The sequence below is a fragment of the Heterodontus francisci genome, chromosome 3 (assembly GCF_036365525.1).
Source record: "Heterodontus francisci isolate sHetFra1 chromosome 3, sHetFra1.hap1, whole genome shotgun sequence".
Classification (NCBI taxonomy): domain Eukaryota; kingdom Metazoa; phylum Chordata; class Chondrichthyes; order Heterodontiformes; family Heterodontidae; genus Heterodontus; species Heterodontus francisci.
This window is the reverse complement of record NC_090373.1, coordinates 202,612,948-202,637,792: the sequence shown is the minus strand read 5'-3', so window position 1 is coordinate 202,637,792 and position 24,845 is coordinate 202,612,948. Positions and strand designations below refer to the sequence as shown.

General features: G+C 51.0%; 1 protein-coding gene across 1 annotated transcript in view; it reads left to right on the top strand.

The window, feature by feature from the left end:
- LOC137367180 (dynein axonemal heavy chain 8-like) overlaps positions 1-24,845 on the top strand; it is a 2,531,605-nt gene that overhangs the window by 2,380,430 nt on the left and 126,330 nt on the right. Inside the window, exon 161 of the mRNA XM_068028616.1 lies at positions 21,980-22,136. Coding sequence (XP_067884717.1) covers positions 21,980-22,136 — 157 coding nt within the window. The remainder of the gene's footprint in view (positions 1-21,979; positions 22,137-24,845) is intronic.

The following is a 24,845-nucleotide window of genomic DNA, read 5'->3' as shown; positions in this document are numbered from 1 at the left end:
GTTCTCTCTGTGCTTTCTCTCTCTCTCTGCTGCTGCTTTATCCCCGCTCGGCTCTCAGACCTTCCTCTGTTCTCACTGTGCTTTCTCTCTTTCTCTCTCTCTCCCTCTCCTTCTGCTCGATCTCCGCTGTGCTTTCAGACCTTCCTCTGTTCTCACTGTGCTTTCTCGCACTCTGTGTCTCTCCTGCTGCTTTATCTCCGCTGCGCTCTCAGACCTTTCTCTGTTCTCACTGTGCTTTCTCTCCCTCTCTCTCTCTCCCTCTCCTGCTGCTCGATCCCCGCTGTGCTTTCTGACATTCCTCTGTTCTCATTGTGCTTTCTCTCTCTCTCACTCTCTCTCTCACTCTCTCTCTCTCTCTGCTGCTGCTTTATCCCCGCTGTGGTCTCCGACCTCCATCTCTTCTCACTCTGCTTTCTCTCTCGTTCTCTCTCTCCCTCTCCTGCTGCTCGATCCCCACTGAGCTGTCAGACCTTCCTCTGTTCTCACTCTGCTTTCTCTCTCGCTCTCTCTCTCTCTCTCCCTCTCCTCCCACTCGATCCCCGCTGTGCTCTCATACCTTCCTCTGTTCTCGCTCTGCTTTCTCTCTCTCTCACTCTCTCTCCCTCTCCTGCTGCTCGATCCCCGCTGTGCTCTCTGCCCTCCCTCTGTTCTCACTGTGCTTTCTCTCTCTCTCACTCTCTCCCTCTCCTGTTGCTCGATCCCCGCTCTGCTCTCAGACCTTCGTCTGTTCTCGCTCTGCTTTCTCTCTCTTTCACTCCCTCTCCCTCTCCTGCTGCTTGATCCCCGCTGTGCTCTCATACCTTCCTCTGTTCTCACTGTGCTTTCTCTCTCTCTCACTCTCTCCCTCTCCTGCTGCTCGATCCCCTCTGTGCTCTCATACCTTCCTGTGTTCTCGCTCTGCTTTCTCTCTCTCTCACTCTCTCTCCCTCACCTGCTGCTTGATCCCCGCTGTGCTCTCTGCTCTCCCTCTGTTCCCGCTGTGCTTTCTCTCTCTGTCTCCTGCTGCTCGATCCCCACTGTGCTGTCAGACCTTCCTCTGTTCTCACTGTCCTTTCTCTCTCTCGCTCTCTCTCCCTCTCCTGCTGCTCGATCACCGGTGTGCTCTCAGACCTTCCTCCATTCTCACTGTGCTTTCTCTCTCTCTCTCTCTCTCTCTTTCTCTCTCTCTCTGTCTGTCTGTCTCTCTCTCTCTCTCCTGCTGCTCGATCCCCACTGTGCTCTAAGACCTTCCTCTGTTCTCACTGTACTTTCTCTCTCTCTGTCTCCTGCTGCTTTATCCCCGCTGTGCTCTCAGACATTCCTCTGATCTCACTGTGCTTTCTCTCTCTCTCTCTCTCTCCACCTCTGCTTTATCCCCGCTGTGCTCTCAGACCTTCCTATGTTCACACTTTGCTTTCTCCCTCTCTCTCTCCTCCTCTCTCTCTCTCTCTATCTCCTTCTCCTGCTGCTCGATCCCCGCTGTACCCTCAGACCTTCCTCTGCTGTAACTGTGCTCTCACTCTCTCTCCGCTGCTTCTTTATCCCCGCTGTGCCCTCAGACCTTCCTCTGTCCTCATTGTGCTTTCTCTCTCTCTCTCTCTCTCCTCTGCTGCTTTTCGATCCCCGCTGGGCTCTCAGACCTTCCTCTGTTCTCACTGTGCTTTCTCTCTCACTCTGTATCTCCTGCTGCTTTATCCCCACTGTGCTGTCAGACCTTCCTCTGTTCTCACTGTGCTTTCTCTCTCTCTCTCTCTCCGCTGCTGCTTTATCCCCGCTGTGCTCTCAAACCTTCCTCTGTTCTCACTGTGCTTTCTCTCTCTCTCTCTCTCTCTCCGCTGCTGCTTTATCCCCGCTGTGCTCTCAGACCTTGCTCTGTTCTCAATGTGCTTTCTCTCACTCCCTGTCTCTCCTGCTGCTTTATCCCCGCTGTGCTCTCAGAACTTCCTCGGTTCTCACTATGCTTTCTCTCTCTCTCTCTCTCCGCTGCTGCTTTATCCCCGCTGTGCTCTCAAACCTTCCTCTGTTCTCACTATGCTTTCTCTCTCTCTCTCTCTCCGCTGCTGCTTTATCCCCACTCTGCTCTCAGACCCTCCTCTGTTCTCACTGTGCTTTCTCTCTCTCTCTTTCCGCTGCTGCTTTATCCCCGCTGTGCTCTCAAACCTTCCTCTGTTCTCACTGTGCTTTCTCTCTCTCTCTCTCTCTCCGCTGCTGCTTTTCGATCCCCGCTGTGCTCTCAGACCTTCCTCTGTTCTCAATGTGCTTTCTCTCACTCTCTGTCTCTCCTGCTGCTTTATCCCCGCTGTGCTCTCAGACCTTCCTCTGTTCTCTCTGTGCTTTCTCTCTCTCTCTGCTGCTGCTTTATCCCCGCTCGGCTCTCAGACCTTCCTCTGTTCTCACTGTGCTTTCTCTCTTTCTCTCTCTCTCCCTCTCCTTCTGCTCGATCTCCTCTGTGCTTTCAGACCTTCCTCTGTTCTCACTGTGCTTTCTCTCACTCTGTGTCTCTCCTGCTGCTTTATCTCCGCTGCGCTATCAGACCTTCCTCTGTTCTCACTGTGCTTTCTCTCCCTCTCTCTCTCTCCCTCTCCTGCTGCTCGATCCCTGCTGTGCTTTCTGACGTTCCTCTGTTCTCATTGTGCTTTCTCACTCTCTCACTCTCACTCTCTCTCTCACTCTCTCTCTCTCTCTGCTGCTGCTTTATCCCCGCTGTGGTCTCCGACCTCCATCTCTTCTCACTCTGCTTTCTCTCGCGTTCTCTCTCTCCCTCTCCTGCTGCTCGATCCCCACTGAGCTGTCTGACCTTCCTCTGTTCTCACTCTGCTTTCTCTCTCTCTCACTCTCTCTCCCTCTCCTGCTGCTCGATCCCCGCTGTGCTCTCTGCCCTCCCTCTGTTCTCACTGTGCTTTCTCTGTCTTTCACTCTCTCCCTCTCCTGCTGCTTGATCCCCGCTCTGCTCTCAGACCTTCATCTGTTCTCGCTCTGCTTTCTCTCTCTTTCACTCCCTCTCCCTCTCCTGCTGCTCGACCCCACTGTGCTGTCAGACCTTCCTCTGTTCTCACTGTCCTTTCTCTCTCTCGCTCTCTCTCCCTCTCCTGCTGCTCGATCACCGGTGTGCTCTCAGACCTTCCTCCATTCTCACTGTGCTTTTTCTCTCTCTCTCTCTCTCTCTCTCTCTGTCTGTCTTTCTCTCTCTCTCTCTCCTGCTGCTCGATCCCCACTGTGCTCTAAGACCTTCCTCTGTTCTCACTGTGCTTTCTCTCTCTCTCTGTCTCCTGCTGCTTGATCCCCGCTGTGCTCTCAGACATTCCTCTGTTCTCACTGTGCTTTCTCTCTCTCTCTCTCTCTCCACCTCTGCTTTATCCCCGCTGTGCTCTCAGACCTTCCTATGTTTACACTTTGCTTTCTCCCTCTCTCTCTCCCCCTCTCTCTCTCTCTCTGTCTCCTTCTCCTGCTGCTCGATCCCCGCTGTACCCTCAGACCTTCCTCTGTTGTAACTATGCTCTCTCTCTCTCTCCGCTGCTTCTTTATCCCCACTGTGCCCTCAGACCTTCCTCTGTCCTCATTGTGCTTTCTCTCTCTCTCTCTCTCTCCTCTGCTGCTTTTTGATCCCCGCTGGGCTCTCAGACCTTCCTCTGTTCTCACTGTGCTTTCTCTCTATCTCTTTCCGCTGCTGCTTTATCCCCGCTGTGCTCTCAAACCTTCCTCTGTTCTCACAGTGCTTTCTCTCTCTCACTCTCTCTCTGCTGTTGCTTTTCGATCCCCGCTGTGCTCTCAGACCTTCCTCTGTTCTCACTGTGCTTTCTCTCTCTCTCTCTCTCTCTCCGCTGCGGCTATATCCCCGCTGTGCTCTCAGAACTTCCTCTGTTCTCAATGTGCTTTCTCTCACTCTCTGTCTCTCCTGCTGCTTTATCCCCGCTGTGCTCTCAGAACTTCCTTGGTTCTCACTGTGCTTTCTCTCACTCTCTGTCTCTCCTGCTGCTTTATCCGCACTGTGCCATCAGATCTTCCTCTGTTCTCACTGTGCTTTCTCTCACTTTCTCTCCCTCTCCTGCTGCTCGATCCCCACTGTGCTCTCAGACCTTCCTCTGATTTCACTGTGCTTTCTCTCTCTCTCTCTCTCCGTTGCTGCTTTATCCCCGCTGTGCTCTCAGACTTACCTCTGTTCTCAATTTCCTTTCACGCTCTCTCTGTCTCTCCTGCTGCTCGATCACCACTGTGCTCTCAGACCGTTCTCAGTTCTCAATGTGCTTTACCTCTCTCTCTCTCTCTCCGCTGCTGATTTATCTCCGCTCTGATCTCAGACCTTCCTCTGTTCTCAGTGTGCTTTATCTCTCTCTCTGTCTGTCTGTCTCTCTCTCTCTCTCCTGCTGCTCGATCCCAGCTGTGCCATCAGATCTTCCTCTGTTCTCACTGTGCTTTCTCTCACTTTCTCTCCCTCTCCTGCTGCTCGATCCCCACTGTGCTGTCAGACCTTCCTCTGTTCTCACTGTGATTTCTCTCTCTCTCTCTCTCTCCACCATTGCTTTATCCCCGCTGTGCTGTCAGACCTTCCTCTGTTCTTGCTCTGCTTTCTCCCTCTCTCTCTCTCTCTCTCTGTCTCCTTCTCCTGCTGCTCGATCCCCGCTGTACCCTCAGACCTTCCTCTGTTGTCACTGTGCTCTCTCTCTCTCTCCGCTGCTTCTTTATCTCCGCTGTGCCCTCAGACATTCCTCTGTCCTCATTGTGCTTTCTCTCTCTTTCTCTCCCTCTCCTGCTGCTCGATCCCCGCTGTGCTCTCAGACCTTCCTCTGTTCTCACTGTGCTTTCTCTCTCTCTCTCTCTCCGCTGCTGCTTTATCCCCGCTGTTCTCTCAGACCTTCCTCTGATCCCTCTGTGCCTTCTCTCTCTCTCTCTCCGCTGCTGCTTTATCCCCGCTGGGCTCTCAGACCTTCCTCTGTTCTCACTGTGCTTTCTCTCTCTCTCTCTCTCCGCTGCTGCTTTATCCCCGCTGTGCTCTCAAACCTTCCTCTGTTCTCACTGTGCTTTACATCTCTCTCTCTCTCCGCTGCGGATTTCTCTCTGCTCTGCTCTCAGACCTTCCTCTGTTCTCAGTGTGCTTTCTCTCTCTCTCTCTCTCTCTCTGTCTGTCTGTCTCTCTCTCTCTCTCCTGCTGCTCGATCCCCACTGTGCTGTCAGACCTTCCTCTGTTCGCACTGTGATTTCTCTCTCTCTCTCTCTCTCTCCACCACTGCTTTATCCCCGCTGTGCTCTCAGACCTTCCTCTGTTCTTGCTCTGCTTTCTCCCTCCCACTCTCCCCCTCTCTCTCTCTCTCTGTCTCCTTCTCCTGCTGCTCGATCCCCGCTGTACCCTCAGACCTTCCTCTGTCCTTGTTCTTTCTCTCTCTCTCTCTCTCTCCGCTGCTGCTTTTCGATCCCTGCTGGGCTCTCAGACCTTCCTCTGTTCTCACTGTCCTTTCTCTCTCTCTCTTTCCGCGGCTGCTTTATCCCCGCTGTGCTCTCAGACCATCCTCTGTTCTCACTGTGCTTTCGCTCTCTCTCTTTCCGCTGCTGCTTTATCCCCGCTGTGCTCTCAGAACTTCCTCTGTTCTCAATGTGCTTTCTCTCACTCTCTGTCTCTCCTGCTGCTTTATCCCCGCTGTGCTCTCTGAACTTCCTCTGTTCTCACTGTGCTTTCTCTCACTTTCTCTCCCTCTCCTGCTGTTCGATCCCCGCTGTGCTCTCATACCTTCCTCTGATCTCTCTGTGCTTTCTCTCTCTCTCTCTCCGCTGCTGATTTATCTCCACTCTGCTCTCAGACCTTCCTCTGTTCTCAGTGTGCTTTCTCTCTCTCTGTCTGTCTGTCTCTCTTTCTCTCTCCTGCTGCTCGATCCCCACTGAGCTGTCTGACCTTCCTCTGTTCTCACTGTGCTTTCTCTCTCTCTCTCTCTCTCCGCTGCTGCTTTTCAATCCCCGCTGTGCTCTCTGAACTTCCTTGGTTCTCACTGTGCTTTCTCTCTCACTCTGTCTCTCCTGCTGCTGCTTTTCAATCCCCGCTGGGCTCTCAGACCTTCCTCTGTTCTCACTGTGCTTTCTCTCTCTCTCTCTCTCTCTCCCTCTCCTGCTTCTCGATCCCAGCTGTACCCTCAGACCTTCCTGTGTTGTCAATGTGCTCTCTCTCTCTCTGCTGCTGCTTTATCCGCACTGTGCCATCAGATCTTCCTCTGTTCTCACTGTGCTTTCTCTCACTTTCTCTCCCTCTCCTGCTGTTCGATCCCCGCTGTTCTCTCATACCTTCCTCTGATCTCTCTGTGCTTTCTCTCTCTCTCTCTCCCTCTGTCTCCTTCTCCTGCTGCTCGATCCCCGCTGTACCCTCAGACCTTCCTCTGTTGTCACTGTGCTCTCTCTCTCTCTCCGCTGCTTCTTTATCTCCGCTGTGCCCTCAGACATTCCTCTGTCCTCATTGTGCTTTCTCTCTCTCTCTCTCTCCGCTGCTGCTTTTCGATCCCCGCTGTACCCTCAGACCTTCCTCTGTTGTCACTGTGCTCTCTCTCTCTCTCCGCTGCTTCTTTATCTCCGCTGTGCCCTCAGACATTCCTCTGTCCTCATTGTGCTTTCTCTCTCTCTCTCTCTCCGCTGCTGCTTTTCGATCCCCGCTGTACCCTCAGACCTTCCTCTGTTGTCACTGTGCTCTCTCTCTCTCTCCGCTGCTTCTTTATCTCCGCTGTGCCCTCAGACATTCCTCTGTCCTCATTGTGCTTTCTCTCTCTCTCTCTCTCCGCTGCTGCTTTTCGATCCCCGCTGTACCCTCAGACCTTCCTCTGTTGTCACTGTGCTCTCTCTCTCTCTCCGCTGCTTCTTTATCTCCGCTGTGCCCTCAGACATTCCTCTGTCCTCATTGTGCTTTCTCTCTCTCTCTCTCTCCGCTGCTGCTTTTCGATCCCCGCTGTACCCTCAGACCTTCCTCTGTTGTCACTGTGCTCTCTCTCTCTCTCCGCTGCTTCTTTATCTCCGCTGTGCCCTCAGACATTCCTCTGTCCTCATTGTGCTTTCTCTCTCTCTCTCTCTCTCTCTCTCCGCTGCTGCTTTTCAATCCCCGCTCTGCTCTCAGACCTTCCTCTGTTGTCACTGTGCTCTCTCTCTCTCTCCGCTGCTTCTTTATCTCCGCTGTGCCCTCAGACCTTCCTCTGTTCTCACTGTGCTTTCTCTCTCTCTCTCTCTCTCTCCGCTGCTGCTTTGTCCCCGCTGTGCTCTCAGAACTTCCTCTGTTCTCAATGTGCTTTCTCTCACTCTCTGTCTCTCCTGCTGCTTTATCCCCGCTGTGCTCTCTGAACTTCCTCTGTTCTCACTGTGCTTTCTCTCACTTTCTCTCCCTCTCCTGCTGTTCGATCCCCGCTGTGCTCTCAGACCTTCCTCTGTTGTCAATGTGCTTTCTCTCTCTCTCTCTCTCTGTCTGTCTGTCTCTCTCTCTCTCTCCTGCTGCTCGATCCCCACTGTGCTGTCTGACCTTCCTCTGTTCTCACTGTGCTTTCTCTCTCTCTCTCTCTCTCCGCTGCTGCTTTTCAATCCCCGCTGGGCTCTCAGACCTTCCTCTGTTCTCACTGTGCTTTCTCTCTCTCTCTCTCTCTCTCCGCTGCTGCTTTGTCCCCGCTGTGCTCTCAGAACTTCCTCTGTTCTCAATGTGCTTTCTCTCACTCTCTGTCTCTCCTGCTGCTTTATCCCCGCTGTGCTCTCTGAACTTCCTTGGTTCTCACTGTGCTTTCTCTCTCTCTCTCTCTCCCTCTCCTGCTTCTCGATCCCAGCTGTACCCTCAGACCTTCCTCTGTTGTCAATGTGCTCTCTCTCTCTCTGCTGCTGCTTTATCCCCGCTGTGCTCTCTGAACTTCCTCTGTTCTCACTGTGCTTTCTCTCACTTTCTCTCCCTCTCCTGCTGTTCGATCCCCGCTGTGCTCTCATACCTTCCTCTGATCTCTCTGTGCTTTCTCTCTCTCTCTCTCCGCTGCTGATTTATCTCCACTCTGCTCTCAGACCTTCCTCTGTTCTCAGTGTGCTTTCTCTCTCTCTCTCTCTCTCTGTCTGTCTGTCTCTCTCACTCTCTCCTGCTGCTCGATCCCCACTGTGCTGTCTGACCTTCCTCTGTTCTCACTGTGATTTCTCTCTCTCTCTCTCTCTCCACCACTGCTTTATCCCCGCTATGCTGTCAGACCTTCCTCTGTTCTTGCTCTGCTTTCACCCTCTCTCTCTCTCTCTCCCTCTCCTGCTGCTCGATCCCCGCTGTGCTGTCAGACCTTCCTCTGTTCTTGCTCTGCTTTCTCCCTCTCTCACTCTCTCTCCCTCTCCTGCTCCTCGATCCCCGCTGTGCTCTCTGCCCTCCCTCTGTTCTCACTGTGCTTTCTCTCTCTCTCACTCTCTCCCTCTCCTGCTGCTCGATCCCCGCTCTGCTCTCAGACCTTCGTCTGTTCTCACTGTGCTTTCTCTCTTTCTCTCTCTCTCACTCTCCTGCTGCTCGATCTACTCTGTGCTTTCAGACCTTCCTCTGTTCTCTCTGTGCTTTCTGTCTCTCTCTCTCTTTCTCTCCTGCTGCTCGATCCCCACTGTGCTCTCAGATCTTCCTCTATTCTCGCTCTGCTTTCTCTCTCTCTCCCTCTTGGCCACTGCTTTATCCCCGCGGTGCTCTCAGAACCTCCTCTGTTCTCACTGTGCTTGCTCTCTCTTTCTGCTGCTGCTTTATCCCCGCTGTGCTCTCACACCTTCCTCTGTTCTCACTGTGCTTTCACTCTGTGTGTGTCTCTCTCTCCATTGCTGCTTTATCCCCGCTGTGCTCTCAGACCTTCCTCTGTTCTCACTGTGCTTTCTCTCACTCTCTGTCTCTCCTGCTGCTTTATCCCCGCTCTGCTCTCAGACCTTCCTCTGTTCTCACTGTGCTTTCTCTCTCTCTCTCTCCCTCTCCAGCTGCTCGATCCGCGTTGTGCTCTCAGACCTTTCTCTGTTCTCACTGTGCTTTCTGTCTGTCTCTCTCTCTTTATCTCCTGCTGCTCGATCCCCACTGTGCTGTCAGACCTTCCTCTGTTCTCACTGTGCTTTCTCTTTCTTTCTCTCTCTCTCCCTCTCCTGCTGCACGATCCCCACTGTGCTCTCAGACTTTCCACTGTTCTCACTGTGCTTTCTCACTCTTTCTCTCTCTCTCACTCTCCTGCTGCTCGATCCCCGCTGTGCTTTCGGACCTTCCTCTGTTCTCACTCTGCTTTCTCTCTCTCTCTCTCTCTCTTTGTCTCCTGCTGCTCGAGCCCCACTGTCCTGTCAGACCTTCCTCTGTTCTCACTGTGCCGTCTCTCTCTCTCTCTTTGTCTCTCCTGCTGCTCGATCCCCATTGTGCTCTCAGACCTTTCTCTCTTCTCTTTGTGCTTCCTCTCTCTCTCTCTCTCCTGCTGCACGATGCCCACTGTGCTCTCACATCTCCTTCTGTTCTCACTCTGCATTCTCTCTATCTCTCGGCCACTGCTTTATCCCCGCTGGGCTCTCAGACCTTCCTCTGTTCTCACTGTGCTCTATCTCTCTTTGTGCTGCTGCTTTATCCCCGCTGGGCTGTCAGAGCTTCCTCTGTTCTCACTGTGCATTGCTCTCTCTCTCTCTCTCTCTCCCTCCCCTGCTGCTCAATCCCCACTGTGCTGTCAGACCTTCCTCTGTTCTCTCTGTGCTTTCTCTCTCTCTCTCCCACTGCTTTATCCCCGCTGGGCTCTCAGTCCTTCCTCTGTTCTCTCTGTGCTTGCTCTCTCGCTCTCTCTCTCTCACTCTCCCCCTCTCCTGCTTCTCTTTCCCCGCTGTACCCTCAGACCTTCCTCTGTTCTCACTGAGCTTTCTCTCTCTCTCTCTCTCCCTCCCCTGCTGCTCAATCCCCACTGTGCTGTCAGACCTTCCTCTGTTCTCTCTGTGCTTTCTCTCTCTCTCTCCCACTGCTTTATCCCCGCTGGGCTCTCAGTCCTTCCTCTGTTCTCTCTGTGCTTGCTCTCTCTCTCTCTCTCTCTCACTCTCCCCCTCTCCTGCTCCTCTTTCCCCGCTGTACCCTCAGACCTTCCTCTGTTCTCACTGAGCTTTCTCTCTCTCTCTCTTACTCTCCCTCTCCTGCTGCTCGATCCCCACTGAGCTCTCAGTCCCTCCTCTGTTCTAACTGTGCTTTCTCTCTCCCTCCCTCTCCAGCTGCTTTATCCCCGCTGTGCTGTCAGACCTTACTCTGTTCTCACTCTGATTTCTCTCTCTCTCTCTCTCTCTCTCTCCGCTGCTGCTTGATCCCCGCTGTGCTCTCAGACCTTCCTCTGTTCTCACTTTGCTTTCTCGCTGTCTCTCTCTCTCTTTGTCTCCTGCTGCTCGAGCCCCACTGTCCTGTCAGACCTACCTCTGCTCTCACTGTGTTTTCTCTCTCACTCTCTCTCGCTCTCTCTCTCTCTCTCCCTCCCCTGCTACTCTTTCCCTGCTGTACCCTCAGACCTTCCTCTGTTCTCACTGTGCGTTCTCTCTCTGTGAGTTCCGAAGAAGGGTCACTGACCCGAAACATTAACTCTGCTTCTCTTTCCACAGATGCTGCCAGACCTGCTGAGTGAATCCAGCATTTCTTGTTTTTGTGTGCTTTCTCTCTCTCTCTCTGTCTTCCTCTCCTGCTGCTCATTCTCCACTGTGCTCTCAGACCTTCCTCTCCTCTCTGTGCTTCCTCTCTCTCTCTCTCTCTCTCTCCTGCTGCACGATGCCCACTGTGATCTCACATCTTCCTCTGTTCTCTCTGTGCTTTCTCTCTCTCTCTCTCTCGGCCACTGCTTTATCCCCGCTGGGCTCTCAGTCCTTCCTCTGTTCTCTCTGTGCTTGCTCTCTCTCTCTCTCTCTCTCACTCTCCCCCTGTCCTGCTTCTCTTTCCCCGCTGTACCCTCAGACCTTCCTCTGTTCTCACTGAGCTTTCTCTCTCTCTCTCTCTCTCCCTCCCCTGCTGCTCAATCCCCACTGTGCTGTCAGACCTTCCTCTGTTCTCTCTGTGCTTTCTCTCTCTCTCTCCCACTGCTTTATCCCCGCTGGGCTCTCAGTCCTTCCTCTGTTCTCTCTGTACTTGCTCTCTCTCTCTCTCTCTCTCACTCTCCCCCTCTCCTGCTCCTCTTTCCCCGCTGTACCCTCAGACCTTCCTCTGTTCTCACTGAGCTTTCTCTCTCTCTCTCTTACTCTCCCTCTCCTGCTGCTCGATCCCCACTGAGCTCTCAGTCCCTCCTCTATTCTAACTGTGCTTTCTCTCTCCCTCTCTCTCTCCCTCTCCAGCTGCTTTATCCCCGCTGTGCTGTCAGACCTTACTCTGTTCTCACTCTGATTTCTCGCTCTCTCTCTCTCTCTCTCTCCGCTGCTGCTTGATCCCCGCTGTGCTCTCAGACCTTCCTCTGTTCTCACTTTGCTTTCTCGCTGTCTCTCTCTCTCTTTGTCTCCTGCTGCTCGAGCCCCACTGTCCTGTCAGACCTACCTCTGCTCTCACTGTGTTTTCTCTCTCACTCTCTCTCGCTCTCTCTCTCTCTCTCTCTCTCTCCCTCCCCTGCTACTCTTTCCCTGCTGTACCCTCAGACCTTCCTCTGTTCTCACTGTGCGTTCTCTCTCTGTGAGTTCCGAAGAAGGGTCACTGACCCGAAACGTTAACTCTGCTTCTCTTTCCACAGATGCTGCCAGACCTGCTGAGTGAATCCAGCATTTCTTGTTTTTGTGTGCTTTCTCTCTCTCTCTCTGTCTTCCTCTCCTGCTGCTCATTCTCCACTGTGCTCTCAGACCTTCCTCTCCTCTCTGTGCTTCCTCTCTCTCTCTCTCTATTGCTGCACGATGCCCGCTGTGCTCTCACATCTTCCTCTGTTCTCACTCTGCATTCTCTCTCTCTCTCGGCCACTGCTTCATCCCCACTGTGCTGTCAGACCTTCCTCTGTTCTCTCTGTGCTTTCTCTCTCTCTATCTCTCTCTCTCTCTCCCACAGCTTTATCCCCGCTGGGCTCTCAGACCTTCCTCTCTTCTCTCTGTGCTTGCTCTCTCTTTCTCTCTCTCTCTCTCACTCTCCCCCTCTCCTGCTCCTCTTTCCCCGCTGTACCCTCAGACCTTCCTCTGTTCTCACTGTGCTTTCTCTCTCTCTCCCTCTCCCTCTCCTGCTGCTCGATCCCCACTGTGCTCTCAGACCTTACACTGTTCTCATTGTGTTCTCTCTCTCTCTCTCTCTCTCTCTACCTCTCCTGCAGCTTAATCCCCGCTGTGCTGTCAGACCTTCCTCTGTTCTGACTGTGCTTTCTCTCTCACTCTCTCCTGCTGCTCGATCCCCACTGTGCTCTCAGACCTTACTCTGTTCTCACTGTGCTCTCTCTCTTTCTCTCTCTCTCTACCTCTGCTGCTGCTTACTCCCCGCCGTGCTGTCAGACGTTCCTCTGTTCTCACTGTGCTTTCTCTGTCCCTCTCCTGCTGCTCAATCCCCGATGTGCTCAGACCTTCCTCTGTTCTCACTGTGCTTTCTCTCTCCCTCTCTCACTCCCTCTCCTGCTGCTTTATCCCTGCTGTCAGACCTCACTGTGCTTTCTCTCTCTCTCACTCTCTCTCTGTCTCCAGCTGCTTTATCCCCACTGTGCTGTCAGACCTTCCTCTGTTCTCACTCTGATTTCTCTCTCTCTCTCTCTCCTGCTGCTCAATCCCTGCTGTACGCTCAGACCTTACTCTCTTATCACTGTGCTTTCTCTCTCTCTCTCTCTCCCTCTCCTGCTGCTCGATCCCGGCTGGGCTCTCAGACCTTCCTCTGTTCTCACTGTGCTCTCTCTCTCTCCGCAGCTACGTAATCCCCGCTGTGCTCTCAGACCTTCCTCTGTTCTCATTGTGCTTTCTCTCTCTCTCTCCCTCTGCTGCTGCTCGATCCCCACTGTGCTCTTAGACCTTGTTCTGTTCTCTCTGTGCTTTCTCTCTCTCTCTCTCTCTCTCCCTCTCCTGCTGCTTGATCCCCGCTGTGCTCTCAGACCTTCCTGTGTTCTCACTGTGCTTTCTCTCTGTCTATCTCTCTCTCTCCTAAGTTGGGAGCATATGCTGGCAGGGAAGGGCACGGTCGAAATGTGGAACTTTTTCAAGGAGCAGATAGTAGGGGCCATTGATAAGCATGTCCCTGTCAGACAGGGAAGGGATGGTCATGTGAGGGAACCGTGGTTGACAAGAGAGGTTGAGAGTCTTGTTAGGAAGAAGAAGGATGCGTATATAAAGTTGAGGAAAAAGGGCACAGGCATAGCTCTGGAGGGATACAAGATGGCCAGGAAGGATCTGAAGAAAGGGATTAGGAGAGCTAAGAGAGGGCATGAAAAATGCTTGGCGGGTAGGATAAAAGAAAACCCCAAGGCCTTTTACGCGTATGTCAGAAATATGAGGATGACTAGGGGGACCGTAGGTCCGGTCAAGGACAATAGCGGGAGACTGTGTGTTGAGCCGGAAGAGATAAGTGAGGTTTTGAATGAGTACTTCTCTTCGGTATTTACGAATGAGAAGGGGTGTATTACTGAAGAGGACGGTGGGAAGCAGACTGGTAAGCTCGAGGAAGTGCTCGTTAGGAGGGAAGATGTGTTGGGGTTTTTGAATAACTTGAAGATAGACAAGTCTCCCGGGCCTGACGGGGTATATCCAAGGATGTTATGGGAAGCAAGGGATGAAATTGCAGAGCCGCTGGCAATGATCTTTTCATCTTCTCTGCTGACGGGGGTGGTACCAGGTGATTGGAGGGTGGCAAATGTTGTGCCCCTGTTCAAGAAAGGGAATAGGAACAACCCTGGGAATTACAGGCCAGTTAGTCTTACTTCGGTGGTAGGCAAGTTGATGGAAAAGGTGCTGAGGGATAGGATTTCTGAGCATCTGGAAAGACACTGCTTGATTCGGGACAGTCAGCACGGTTTTGTGAGGGGTAGGTCTTGCCTCACAAGCCTGATTGAATTCTTTGAGCAGGTGACCAAGCAAGTGGATGAGGGTAAACCAGTGGATGTGGTGTACATGGATTTTAGTAAGGCATTTGATAAGGTCCCCCATGGTAGACTTATGGAGAAAGTCAGGAGGCATGGGATAGTGGGGAATGTGGCCAGTTGGATTAAGAATTGGCTAACTGATAGAAGGCAGAGAGTGGTCTTAGATGGTAAATACTCAGCCTGGAGCCCAGTTACCAGTGGCGTGCCGCAGGGATCAGTTCTGGGTCCTCTCCTGTTTGTGATTTTTATTAACGACTTGGATGAGGAAGTCGAAGGGTGGGTCAGTAAATTTGCAGATGATACAAAGGTTGGTGGAGTTGTGGATACCGAGGAGGGCTATTGTCGTCTGCAAAGGGACTTGGATAGGTTGCAGTGCTGGGCTGAAAAGTGGCAGATGGAGTTTAACCCTGAAAAGTGTGAGGTCGTCCATTTTGGAAGGACAAACATGAATGCAAAATACTGGGTTAACGGTAGGGTTCTTGGGCATGTGGAGGAGCAGAGAGACCTTGGGGTCTATGTGCATAGATCATTGAAAGTTGCAACTCAAGTGGATAGGGCTGTGAAGAAGGCATATGGGGTGTTAGCGTTCATTAGCAGAGGGATTGAATTTAAGAGCCGTGAGGTGATGATGCAGTTGTACAGGACCTTGGTAAGGCCTCATTTGGAGTACTGTGTGCAGTTCAGTTCTGGTCGCCTCATTTTAGGAAGGATGTGGAAGCCTTGGAGAGGGTGCAGAGGAGATTTACCAGGATGTTGCCTGGAATGGAGAATAAGTCTTACGAGGAAAGGCTGAACATTCTAGGCCTCTTCTCATTAGAACGGAGAAGGATGAGGGGTGACATGATAGAGGTTTATAAGATGATCAGGGGAATAGATAGGGTAGACAGTCAGAAACTTTTTCCCCGGGTGGAGCAAAGCGTTACAAGGGGTCATAAATTTAAGGTGAAGGGTGGGAGATATAAGGGGGATGTCAGGGGAAGGTTCTTTACCCAGAGAGTGGTCGAGGCATGGAATGCCTTGCCCGGGGAAGTTGTTGAGTCAGAAACTTTAGGGACTTTCAAAAGGCTTTTGGATAGGTATATGGATAAAGGAGAATGATGGGGTATAGATTAAATTGTCCTTGACAGAGGACAAAGGATCGGCACAACATTGTGGGCCGAAGGGCCTGTTCTGTGCTGTATGTTCTATGTTCTATGTTCTCCACTGCTGCTTGATCCCCGCTGTGCTCTCAGACCTTCCTCTGTTCTCACTGTGCTCACTCTCTCTCTCCATTGCTGCTCTATCCCTGCTGTGCTCTGAGACCTTCCTCTGTTCTCACTGTGCTTTCTCTCTGTCTCTCTCTCTCTCTCCGCTGCTGCTTTATCCCCGCTGTGCTCTCAGACCTTCCTCTGTTCTCACTGTGCTTTCACTCTGTGTGTCTCTCTCTCTCTCCGTTGCTCCTTTATCCCCGCTGTGCTCTCAGACCTTCCTCTGTTCTCACTGTGCTTTCTCTCACTCTCTGTCTCTCCTGCTGCTTTATCCCCACTCGACTCTCAGACCTTCCACTGTTCTCTCTGTGCTTTCTCTCTCTCTCTCTCCCTCTCCTGCTGCTCGATCCGCGCTGTGCTCTCAGACCTTTCTCTGTTCTCACTGTGCTTTCTCTCTCCGTCTCTCACTCCCTCTCCTGCTGCTTTATCCCTGCTGTGCTGTCAGACCTCACTGTGCTTTCTCTCTCTCTCACTCTCTCTCTGTCTCCAGCTGCTTTATCCCCGCTGTGCTGTCAGACCTTCCTCTGTTCTCACTCTGATTTCTCTCTCTCTCTCTCTCTCTCCTGCTGCTCAATCCCCGCTGTACGCTCAGCCCTTACTCTCTTATCACTGTGCTTTGTCTCTCTCTCTCTCTCCCTCTCTTGCTGCTCAATCCCGGCTGGGCTCTCAGACCTTCCTCTGTTCTCACTGTGCTCTCTCTCGCTCTCCGCAGCTGCGCAATCCCCTCTGTGCTCTGAGACCTTCCTCTGTTCTCATTGTGCTTTCTCTCTCTCACTCCCTCTGCTGCTGCTCGATCCCCACTGTGCTCTCAGACCTTGTTCTGTTCTCTCTGTGCTTTCTCTCTCTCTCTCTCTCTCTCTCTCCCTCTCCTGCTGCTTGATCCCCGCTGTGCTCTCAGACCTTCCTCTGTTCTCACTGTGCTTTCTCTCTGTCTATCTCTCTCTCTCCACTGCTGCTTGATCCCCGCTGAGACCTTCCTCTGTTCTCACTGTGCTTTCTCTCTGTCTGTCTCTCTCTCTCCGTTGCTGCTTGATCCCCGCTGTGCTCTCAGACCTTCCTCTGTTCTCACTGTGCTTTCACTCTGTGTGTGTCTCTCTCTCCATTGCTGCTTTATCCCCGCTGTGCTCTCAGACCTTCCTCTGTTCTCACTGTGCTTTCTCTCACTCTCTGTCTCTCCTGCTGCTTTATCCCCGCTCTGCTCTCAGACCTTCCACTGTTTTCTCTGTGCTTTCTCTCTCTCTCTCTCCCTCTCCAGCTGCTCGATCCGCGTTGTGCTCTCAGACCTTTCTCTGTTCTCACTGTGCTTTCTGTCTGTCTCTCTCTCTTTATCTCCTGCTGCTCGATCCCCACTGTGCTGTCAGACCTTCCTCTGTTCTCACTGTGCTTTCTCTCTCTTTCTCTCTCTCTCCCTCTCCTGCTGCACGATCCCCACTGTGCTCTCAGACTTTCCACTGTTCTCACTGTGCTTTCTCACTCTTTCTCTCTCTCTCACTCTCCTGCTGCTCGATCCCCGCTGTGCTTTCGGACCTTCCTCTGTTCTCACTCTGCTTTCTCTCTCTCTCTCTCTCTCTTTGTCTCCTGCTGCTCGAGCCCCACTGTCCTGTCAGACCTACCTCTGCTCACACTGTGTTTTTGCTCTCACTCGCTCTCACTCTCTCTCTCTCCCTCTCCTGTTACTCTTTCCCCGCTGTACCCTCAGACCTTCCTCTGTTCTCACTGTGCATTCTCTCTCTCTCTGTCTCTCCTGCTGCTCGATCCCCATTGTGCTCTCAGACCTTTCTCTCTTCTCTTTGTGCTTCCTCTCTCTCTCTCTCTCCTGCTGCACGATGCCCACTGTGCTCTCACATCTCCTTCTGTTCTCACTCTGCATTCTCTCTATCTCTCGGCCACTGCTTTATCCACGCTGGGCTCTCAGACCTTCCTCTGTTCTCACTGTGCTCTATCTCTCTTTGTGCTGCTGCTTTATCCCCGCTGGGCTGTCAGAGCTTCCTCTGTTCTCACTGTGCATTGCTCTCTCTCTCTCTCTCTCTCCCTCCCCTGCTGCTCAATCCCCACTGTGCTGTCAGACCTTCCTCTGTTCTCTCTGTGCTTTCTCTCTCTCTCTCCCACTGCTTTATCCCCGCTGGGCTCTCAGTCCTTCCTCTGTTCTCTCTGTGCTTGCTCTCTCTCTCTCTCTCTCTCACTCTCCCCCTCTCCTGCTCCTCTTTCCCCGCTGTACCCTCAGACCTTCCTCTGTTCTCACTGAGCTTTCTCTCTGTCTCTCCCTCTCCTGCTGCTCGATCCCCACTGTGCTCTCAGACCTTCCTCTGTTCTCACTGTGCTTGCTCTCTCTCTCTCTCTCTCACTCTCCCCCTCTCCTGCTCCTCTTTCCCCGCTGTACCCTCAGACCTTCCTCTGTTCTCACTGAGCTTTCTCTCTCTCTCTCTTACTCTCCCTCTCCTGCTGCTCGATCCCCACTGAGCTCTCAGTCCCTCCTCTGTTCTAACTGTGCTTTCTCTCTCCCTCTCTCTCTCCCTCTCCAGCTGCTTTATCCCCGCTGTGCTGTCAGACCTTACTCTGTTCTCACTCTGATTTCTCTCTCTCTCTCTCTCTCTCCGCTGCTGCTTGATCCCCGCTGTGCTCTCAGACCTTCCTCTGTTCTCACTTTGCTTTCTCGCTGTCTCTCTCTCTCTTTGTCTCCTGCTGCTCGAGCCCCACTGTCCTGTCAGACCTACCTCTGCTCTCACTGTGTTTTCTCTCTCACTCTCTCTCGCTCTCTCTCTCTCTCTCTCTCTCTCCCTCCCCTGCTACTCTTTCCCTGCTGTACCCTCAGACCTTCCTCTGTTCTCACTGTGCGTTCTCTCTCTGTGAGTTCCGAAGAAGGGTCACTGACCCGAAACGTTAACTCTGCTTCTCTTTCCACAGATGCTGCCAGACCTGCAGAGTGAATCCAGCATTTCTTGTTTTTGTGTACGTTCTCTCTCTCTCTCTGTCTTCCTCTCCTGCTGCTCATTCTCCACTGTGCTCTCAGACCTTCCTCTCCTCTCTGTGCTTCCTCTCTCTCTCTCTCTCTCTCCTGCTGCACGATGCCCACTGTGATCTCACATCTTCCTCTGTTCTCACTCTGCATTCTCCCTCTCTCTCTCGGCCACTGCTTTATCCCCGCTGGGCTCTCAGACCTTCTTCTGTTCTCACTGTGCTCTATCTCTCTTTGTGATGCTGCTTTATCCCCTCTGTGCTATCAGAACTTCCTCTGTTCTCACTGTGCTTTCTCTCTCTCTATCTCCTGCTGCTCGATACCTGCAGTGCTCTTACTCCTTCCTCTATTCTCACTGTGCTTTCTGTCTCTCTCTCTCTCTCCCTCTCCTGCTGCTCAATCCCCGCTGCATCCTCAGACCTTCCTCTGTTCTCACTGTGCTCTCTCTCTCTCTCTATCCACTGCTGCTTTACCCCCGCTGTGCTTTCAGACCTTCCTCTGATCTGACTGTGCTTTCTCTCTCTGTATCTCCTGCTGCTCGATACCTGCTGTGCTCTTACACCTTCCTCTTTTCTCACTGTGCTTTCTGTCTCCCTCTCTCTCTCTTTCTCTCCCTCTCCTGCTGCTCGATCCCCGCTGTGCTGTCAGATCTTCCTCTGTTCTCACTGTGCTTTCTCTCTCTCTCTCTCTCTCTCCCTCTCCGGCTGCTCTGTCCCCATTATGTTCTCGGTGCATCCTTTGTTCTCACAATGTGCTAAATCTCCCTCTCTATCCCTCATGCTGCTTTATCCCCACTGTGCTCTCGGTCCTTCTGTTCTCACTGTGCTCTCTCCCTCTCCTTCTCTCTCTCTCGCTCCTGCTACTTTATCCCAAATGTGCTCTTGGCCCTTCCGCTGTTCTCGCAGTGCTCTCTCTCTCTCTCCCTCTGCTTTTTCCCTGCTGCGTTGTCAGACCTTCCGCTATTCTTGCAGTGCTTTCTCTAATGCTGCTTTTTCTTTACTCCACTGTGCTCTCTGACCTTCCGCTGTTCTCAGCCGTTGCTTTATCACTGCTCGGTTGTCGGACTGTCAGGTCTTCTCGCTGAGCTCTCCCTCCCTCTCTCCGTAACTGATCATAGAATCATAGAATGTTTATCGCACAGACAGAGGCCACTTAGCCCATCGTGTCTGTGCTGCCTGAAAAATTATCCACCTATTCTAATCCCATCTTCCAGCATTTGGTCCATAGCCCTGCAGATTACAGCACTTGAGGTGCATTTTCAGACTCCTTTTGAATGAGTCGAGGGTCTCTGCCTCAACTACCCTTTCAGGCAGTGAGTTCCAGACCCTCACTATGCTCTGGGTGAAAAAGGTTTTCCTCTTCTCCCCACTAATTTTTCTACCAATCACTTTAAATCTATGCCCTGCTCATCACTGACCTTTCTGCTAAGGTGAATAAATCCTTCACCTCCACTCTATCTTGCCTAATGCTTGCCTTCATTGGTCGGGGCATAGAGTATAAAAATTGGCAAGTCATGCTGCAGCTGTACAGAACCCTAGTTGGGCCACACTTGGAATATTGCATGCAATTCTGGTCGTCACACTACCAGAAGGACGTGGAGGCTTTGGAGAGGGTACAGAAGAGGTTTACCAGGATGTTGCCTGGTCTGGAGGGCATTAGCTATGAGGAGAGGTTGGATAAACTCGGATTGTTTTCACTGGAACGACGGAGGAGGAGGGGCGACATGATAGAGGTTTACAAAGTTATGAGCGGCATGGACAGAGTGGATAGTCAGAAGCTTTTTCCCTGGGTGGAAGAGTCAGTTACTAAGGGCCATAAGTTTAAGGTGAGAGGGGCAAAGTTTAGAGGGGATGTGCGAGGTAAGTTCTTTACAGAGAGGGTGGTGAGTGCCTGGAACTTGCTGCCGGGGGAGGTGGTGGAAGCAGGTACGATGGCGACGTTTAAGAGGGATCTTGACAAATACATGAATAGAATGGGAATAGAGGGATACGGTCCCCGGAAGTGCAGAAGGTTTTAGTTTAGGCAGGCATCAAGATCGGCACAGGCTTGGAGGGCCGAATGGCCTGTTCCTGTGCTGTACTGTTCTTTGTTCTTCGTTCTATCCTGGCCCAGCTCAAAATTTTGTACATTTTGAACAACTCCAGCATATTTAATCTTTCCTCATAGCTGCATCTTTCCAGTTCTGGCAACATCTGTGCCCTTTCGTGCAATTACATCCTTTCTGTAATGAGGTGACCAGAACTGCACACAGTATTCAAGTTGTGACCTAACCAATGAGTTATACAGTTCCAGCATAAACTCCCTGCTCTTGTATTCTATACCTCGGCTAATAAAGTAAAGGATTCCATATGCCTTCTTCACCACCTTATCGACCTGTCCTGCTACCTTCAGGGATCTGTGGATATTCACTCAAGGTCCCTCACTTCCTCTGCACTTCTCAGTATTTTCCCATTAATCATGTATTACTTTGCCTTGTTTAACCTCTCAAAAGCATCACCTCACACTCCTCCAGGTTGAATTGCATTTGCCACTTTTCTGCCCATCTGACCAGACCATCAATATCTTCCTGCAGCCTACAGCTATCCTCCTCGCTATCTACCACACGGCAAATCTTTGTGTCGTCTGCAAACTTCTTGATCAGGCCTCCACCATTTACATCCAAATTGTTAATATATACACCTGAAAGCAGGGGATCCAGTACTGAGCCCTGATATATCCCTGCTGTGCTTCAGACCTTCCGGACTGTATTCGCAATGCTACCTCTCTCCCTCTCTCTGCCATTGCTTTATCCCTGCTTTGCTCTCAGACCTTCCACTGTTCTCGCAGTGCTACCTCTCTCCCTTGAAATTCTTACCTGACAAAAATCAATTGATCTCAGTCTTGAAAATTTCAATTCATAGAATCTTACAGTACTAAATTATCCTACCTTCCACAGCCTTTTGTGGGGCAAGTTCCAGATTTCTGCACTGCAGTGCCCTATCATCTATCAAAGCAGCCGTGCTTTTCCTTCATAAACCAATCATTCTCTCAACTTTTACAATCGTTGGTGAATGTACTTCATTATACTAATGGTCAGTTGGTGAGGATGGTTGTGGAATCATGAGCCGTGGAAACAGGGGCTACAGCTTATTATGGAAATAATCTAGTGTAAGAAAAGACCCAAGATTGAAGATCTCTTTTTATCCCACCTCTCCTCCCTCTTCTTCAGGTGTTGACTTCTTGCTGATGTTTGGTTCCATGGATACAAGTTATCCATTGGGATCCTGCCTGCATTTTCATGTCAGCTGAATCAGTGAGACTCAGCAGGCTATTTGGACACAGGGGCTTCACAGCCAACCTCAATTCTGTTCTTATCCAGATTAACATATGTATGCTTCCAGCAGAAATTATTGCATAATCATCAGCAGTAGGAACCTAAACCAATTTTCTGCTCCCCAATCCATGCCTTTCCAGACATTGGCTAACTTGGCATAGACTCAAGATCAAACTTGTGAAATGCTAGAAATACTCTTCAGGTCTGGCAGTGATCAGGGCGAGAGAAGCAGAGTTAACTTTTCAAGTCAATAACATTTCTGAGGAAAAACCGTAGACCTGCAATGTTAACTCTGTTTCTCTCTCCACAGATGCTGCCAGACCTGCTGAATATTTCTGCATTTTCTGTTTTTATTTGAGAGTTCCGGCATCCACTGTATTTTTTGTATCAAACTTGTGAACTTCTTTGTATGATTTAGCTATGCACAGACTTCGCCAATGGAGCCGTCAGAGCAGCACACAGGAGATTTAAGTAATTAATGCCTGGCATCTGACTCTCTGCATTTTATTGTTCTCTTTTCCCTTAGGTACCAGAGTAACACTGCGGCTGAAATTCTCAGCACTATCACCAACATCCAGCCAAAGGAAAGTTCTGGAGGAGGTGGAGAGACTCGAGAAGCCACTGTCTTTAAACTGGCTGACAGTATGCTGAGAAAACTGCCTCCAGATTATGTGGCACATGAGGTACTTTACTGTTTTTGGTTAAAAGAATATCACAGGGGGCAGAGAGCTATACTGTATTTGGACTCTCAAAAGCAAGTGTTATGACTTTGGTGTTGCTGAAGTGAGTGAGCCACCTTGGAAGGCAAGTAAGTAAACAGCTTTTATGAGATCCTCTGTTGGATGTTTTGATATTAAAATTATTATAAAATTGTTGCACTTCCTGTCCTTTATCAGCCTTCCAATAGACAGTAGATGTGGGCATCTCTGGCAAGACCAGCATTTATTGCCTATTCCTAATTACCCTTGAGAAGGTGGTGGTGAACTGCTTTCTTGAACTGCTGCAGTCCATGTGGTATAGGTATACCTACAGTGCTTTTTGTGAAGGGTGTTCCAGGATTCTGACCCAGCAACAGTGAAGGAAGAGTCAGGATAGTGAGTGACTTGGAGGGGAACTTACAGGTGGTGGTGTTCCCATGTCTTTAACTGCAAAATTCCCCGCCTCTGACCAGCTGTTGTAGCCACAGTATTTATATGCCCAGTCCTGTTAGGTTTCTGGGCAATGGTAACCCCTAGGATGTTGATGGTGGGGGATTCAGCAATGATAATGCTGTTGAATGTCAAGGGGAAATGGGGATCTGAGGAATTGCGAATGGTAATCAATACTGCGATCATCAGCAAACATCCACACTTCTGACCTTTGTTGGAAGGAAGGTCATTGATGAAGCAGCTAAAGATGCTTTGACCTAGGACACTACCCTACGGAACTCCTGATGTGATGTCCTGCGATGATTGACCTCCAACAACAGCAACCATTTTCCTTTGTGCTAGGTATGACTCCAACCAGCGGAGAGTTGTCCCCCTGACTCCCACTGATTCCAGTTTTGCTAGGGCTCCTTGATGTCAAGGGCAGTCACTTTCAGCTCACCTCTGGAGTTCAGCACTTTTGTACATGTTTGGAGTAAGGCTGTAATGAGGTCTGGAACTGAGTAACCCGCCAACCTTTCATCCTTTTGAGATTTTTGACAATCTCAAAAATGTCTTCAAACTCAAAATTTTCCCTTCAATATGCACGTGTGTATGGGGTAATTTCCAACAAATAAGGAACAGCATTCCCTTCAAAACATTGTTTTTTTTCCAGTTCAAGTCAGGTCTCTTCGGTTCCTTAAGCAATTTACCTGCAGTACAATAACTGGCAACTGCAGCTACACAGCAATTGCACGTGGCATTAGTGAGCAAGATTAAACAAGAATGATTCAACTTCATTGCTTAAGGAACTGGCACCCTCCCCCGCACCACCACCCACCACCCTCCCCCGCACCACCACACACCCCCCGCACCACCAACCACCACCCACCACCCTCCCCCACACCACCACCCACCACCCTCCCCCGCACCACCACCCACCACCCTCCCCCGCACCACCACCCACCACCCTCCCCCGCACCACCACCCGCCACCCACCACCCTCCCCCGCACCACCACCCACCACCACTTCCTTTCATCTGGGCCACACATGGGGAGCGTAGATCTCAACATTCCCAACTTTCGCACCAATCCGCCATGATTTTGTGAAACAAAGACTTTAACATGAGCTCTGTTCCCCACATCCCACATTTACCTTGGGCCCAGCAGATGGCCTTGAGCCACTTGACTTTCTGTTGTTTTCCTTGACTTCCTACCCATTTTGTTTATGAGCCCTGGCCATGAAATTTATTCCAGTGTGAGGTACACAGACCTAGGTTTCTTGATTTGGGGGCTACACCCTCAGCAATCATGGACATTTACATCCACCAAACTTTGCTTTTAAACACGCCTGTAATTCCTGCGCCAAGGAATGCACTACGGTAACTTGAACAGGGTAGGTAGGCCAGCATTACAGGGCCTCTGACCCTTTTTTAATGTAGAAAGATTGCACTAGAAGTGGGAGTTGGGGCTTCTTGCATGCACCACCCTCCCCCCGCACCCCATCCCCACTATCCTGGCACCAGAAGCAGTGAGGCTGGTGGGATGAGATCACATGCCAGAAATCCCACCCCAGTGCAAAATATTCATGATGTAGCTGTATTTGCCCGCGAGGAGAATATTTTGGCAGAAATGAAGGCCCAAAAGCCAATTTTGTCATGGCACACAATTACATGGAGTGATTTGAAAGCAGCAATTGTAAAATTCCTCCTTTGTTTCAGTTTTGCACATTCTTTGGCTTATATGGGCCATACCTCCCAGGAAGCAGCAAGATGCTACTGAGAAATTCCAGTTTCCCTATGGGACACAGCTCAGGAAACATTAAAAATGTCACAACCACCTATCCCCTTCATGCAAATGAGGCTGACCTCAAGATTTCGGAAGTCTTAAAGCTTTTGAGCCTGTTTAATCATTTTAAGGTCAAGTATCTCAGTTCAAATACTGTGAGCTTCTCCTCAACACCATCCTGAGATGAGCACCAGTTGTACTTTACCTTTTCTCAACTACCCAGACAGTCAGCACGGAGTTGTTAAAGGTGAATCGTCTCTGACTGACCTGATTGAGTTCTTTGCTGAAGTAATAGAGAGGTTTAATAGAATAGTGCAGTAGTTGTAGATATGAACTTTCTAAAAGTATTGAATAAAGTTTCACACAGCAGACTTAACTGAAAATAGAAGCACATGGTACGATAGGGGCAGTGGCAGCATGCATACAAAAGTGGCTAAGGGATAGAAGGAGATGCTAATGGTGAACAATGTTTTTCTGTCT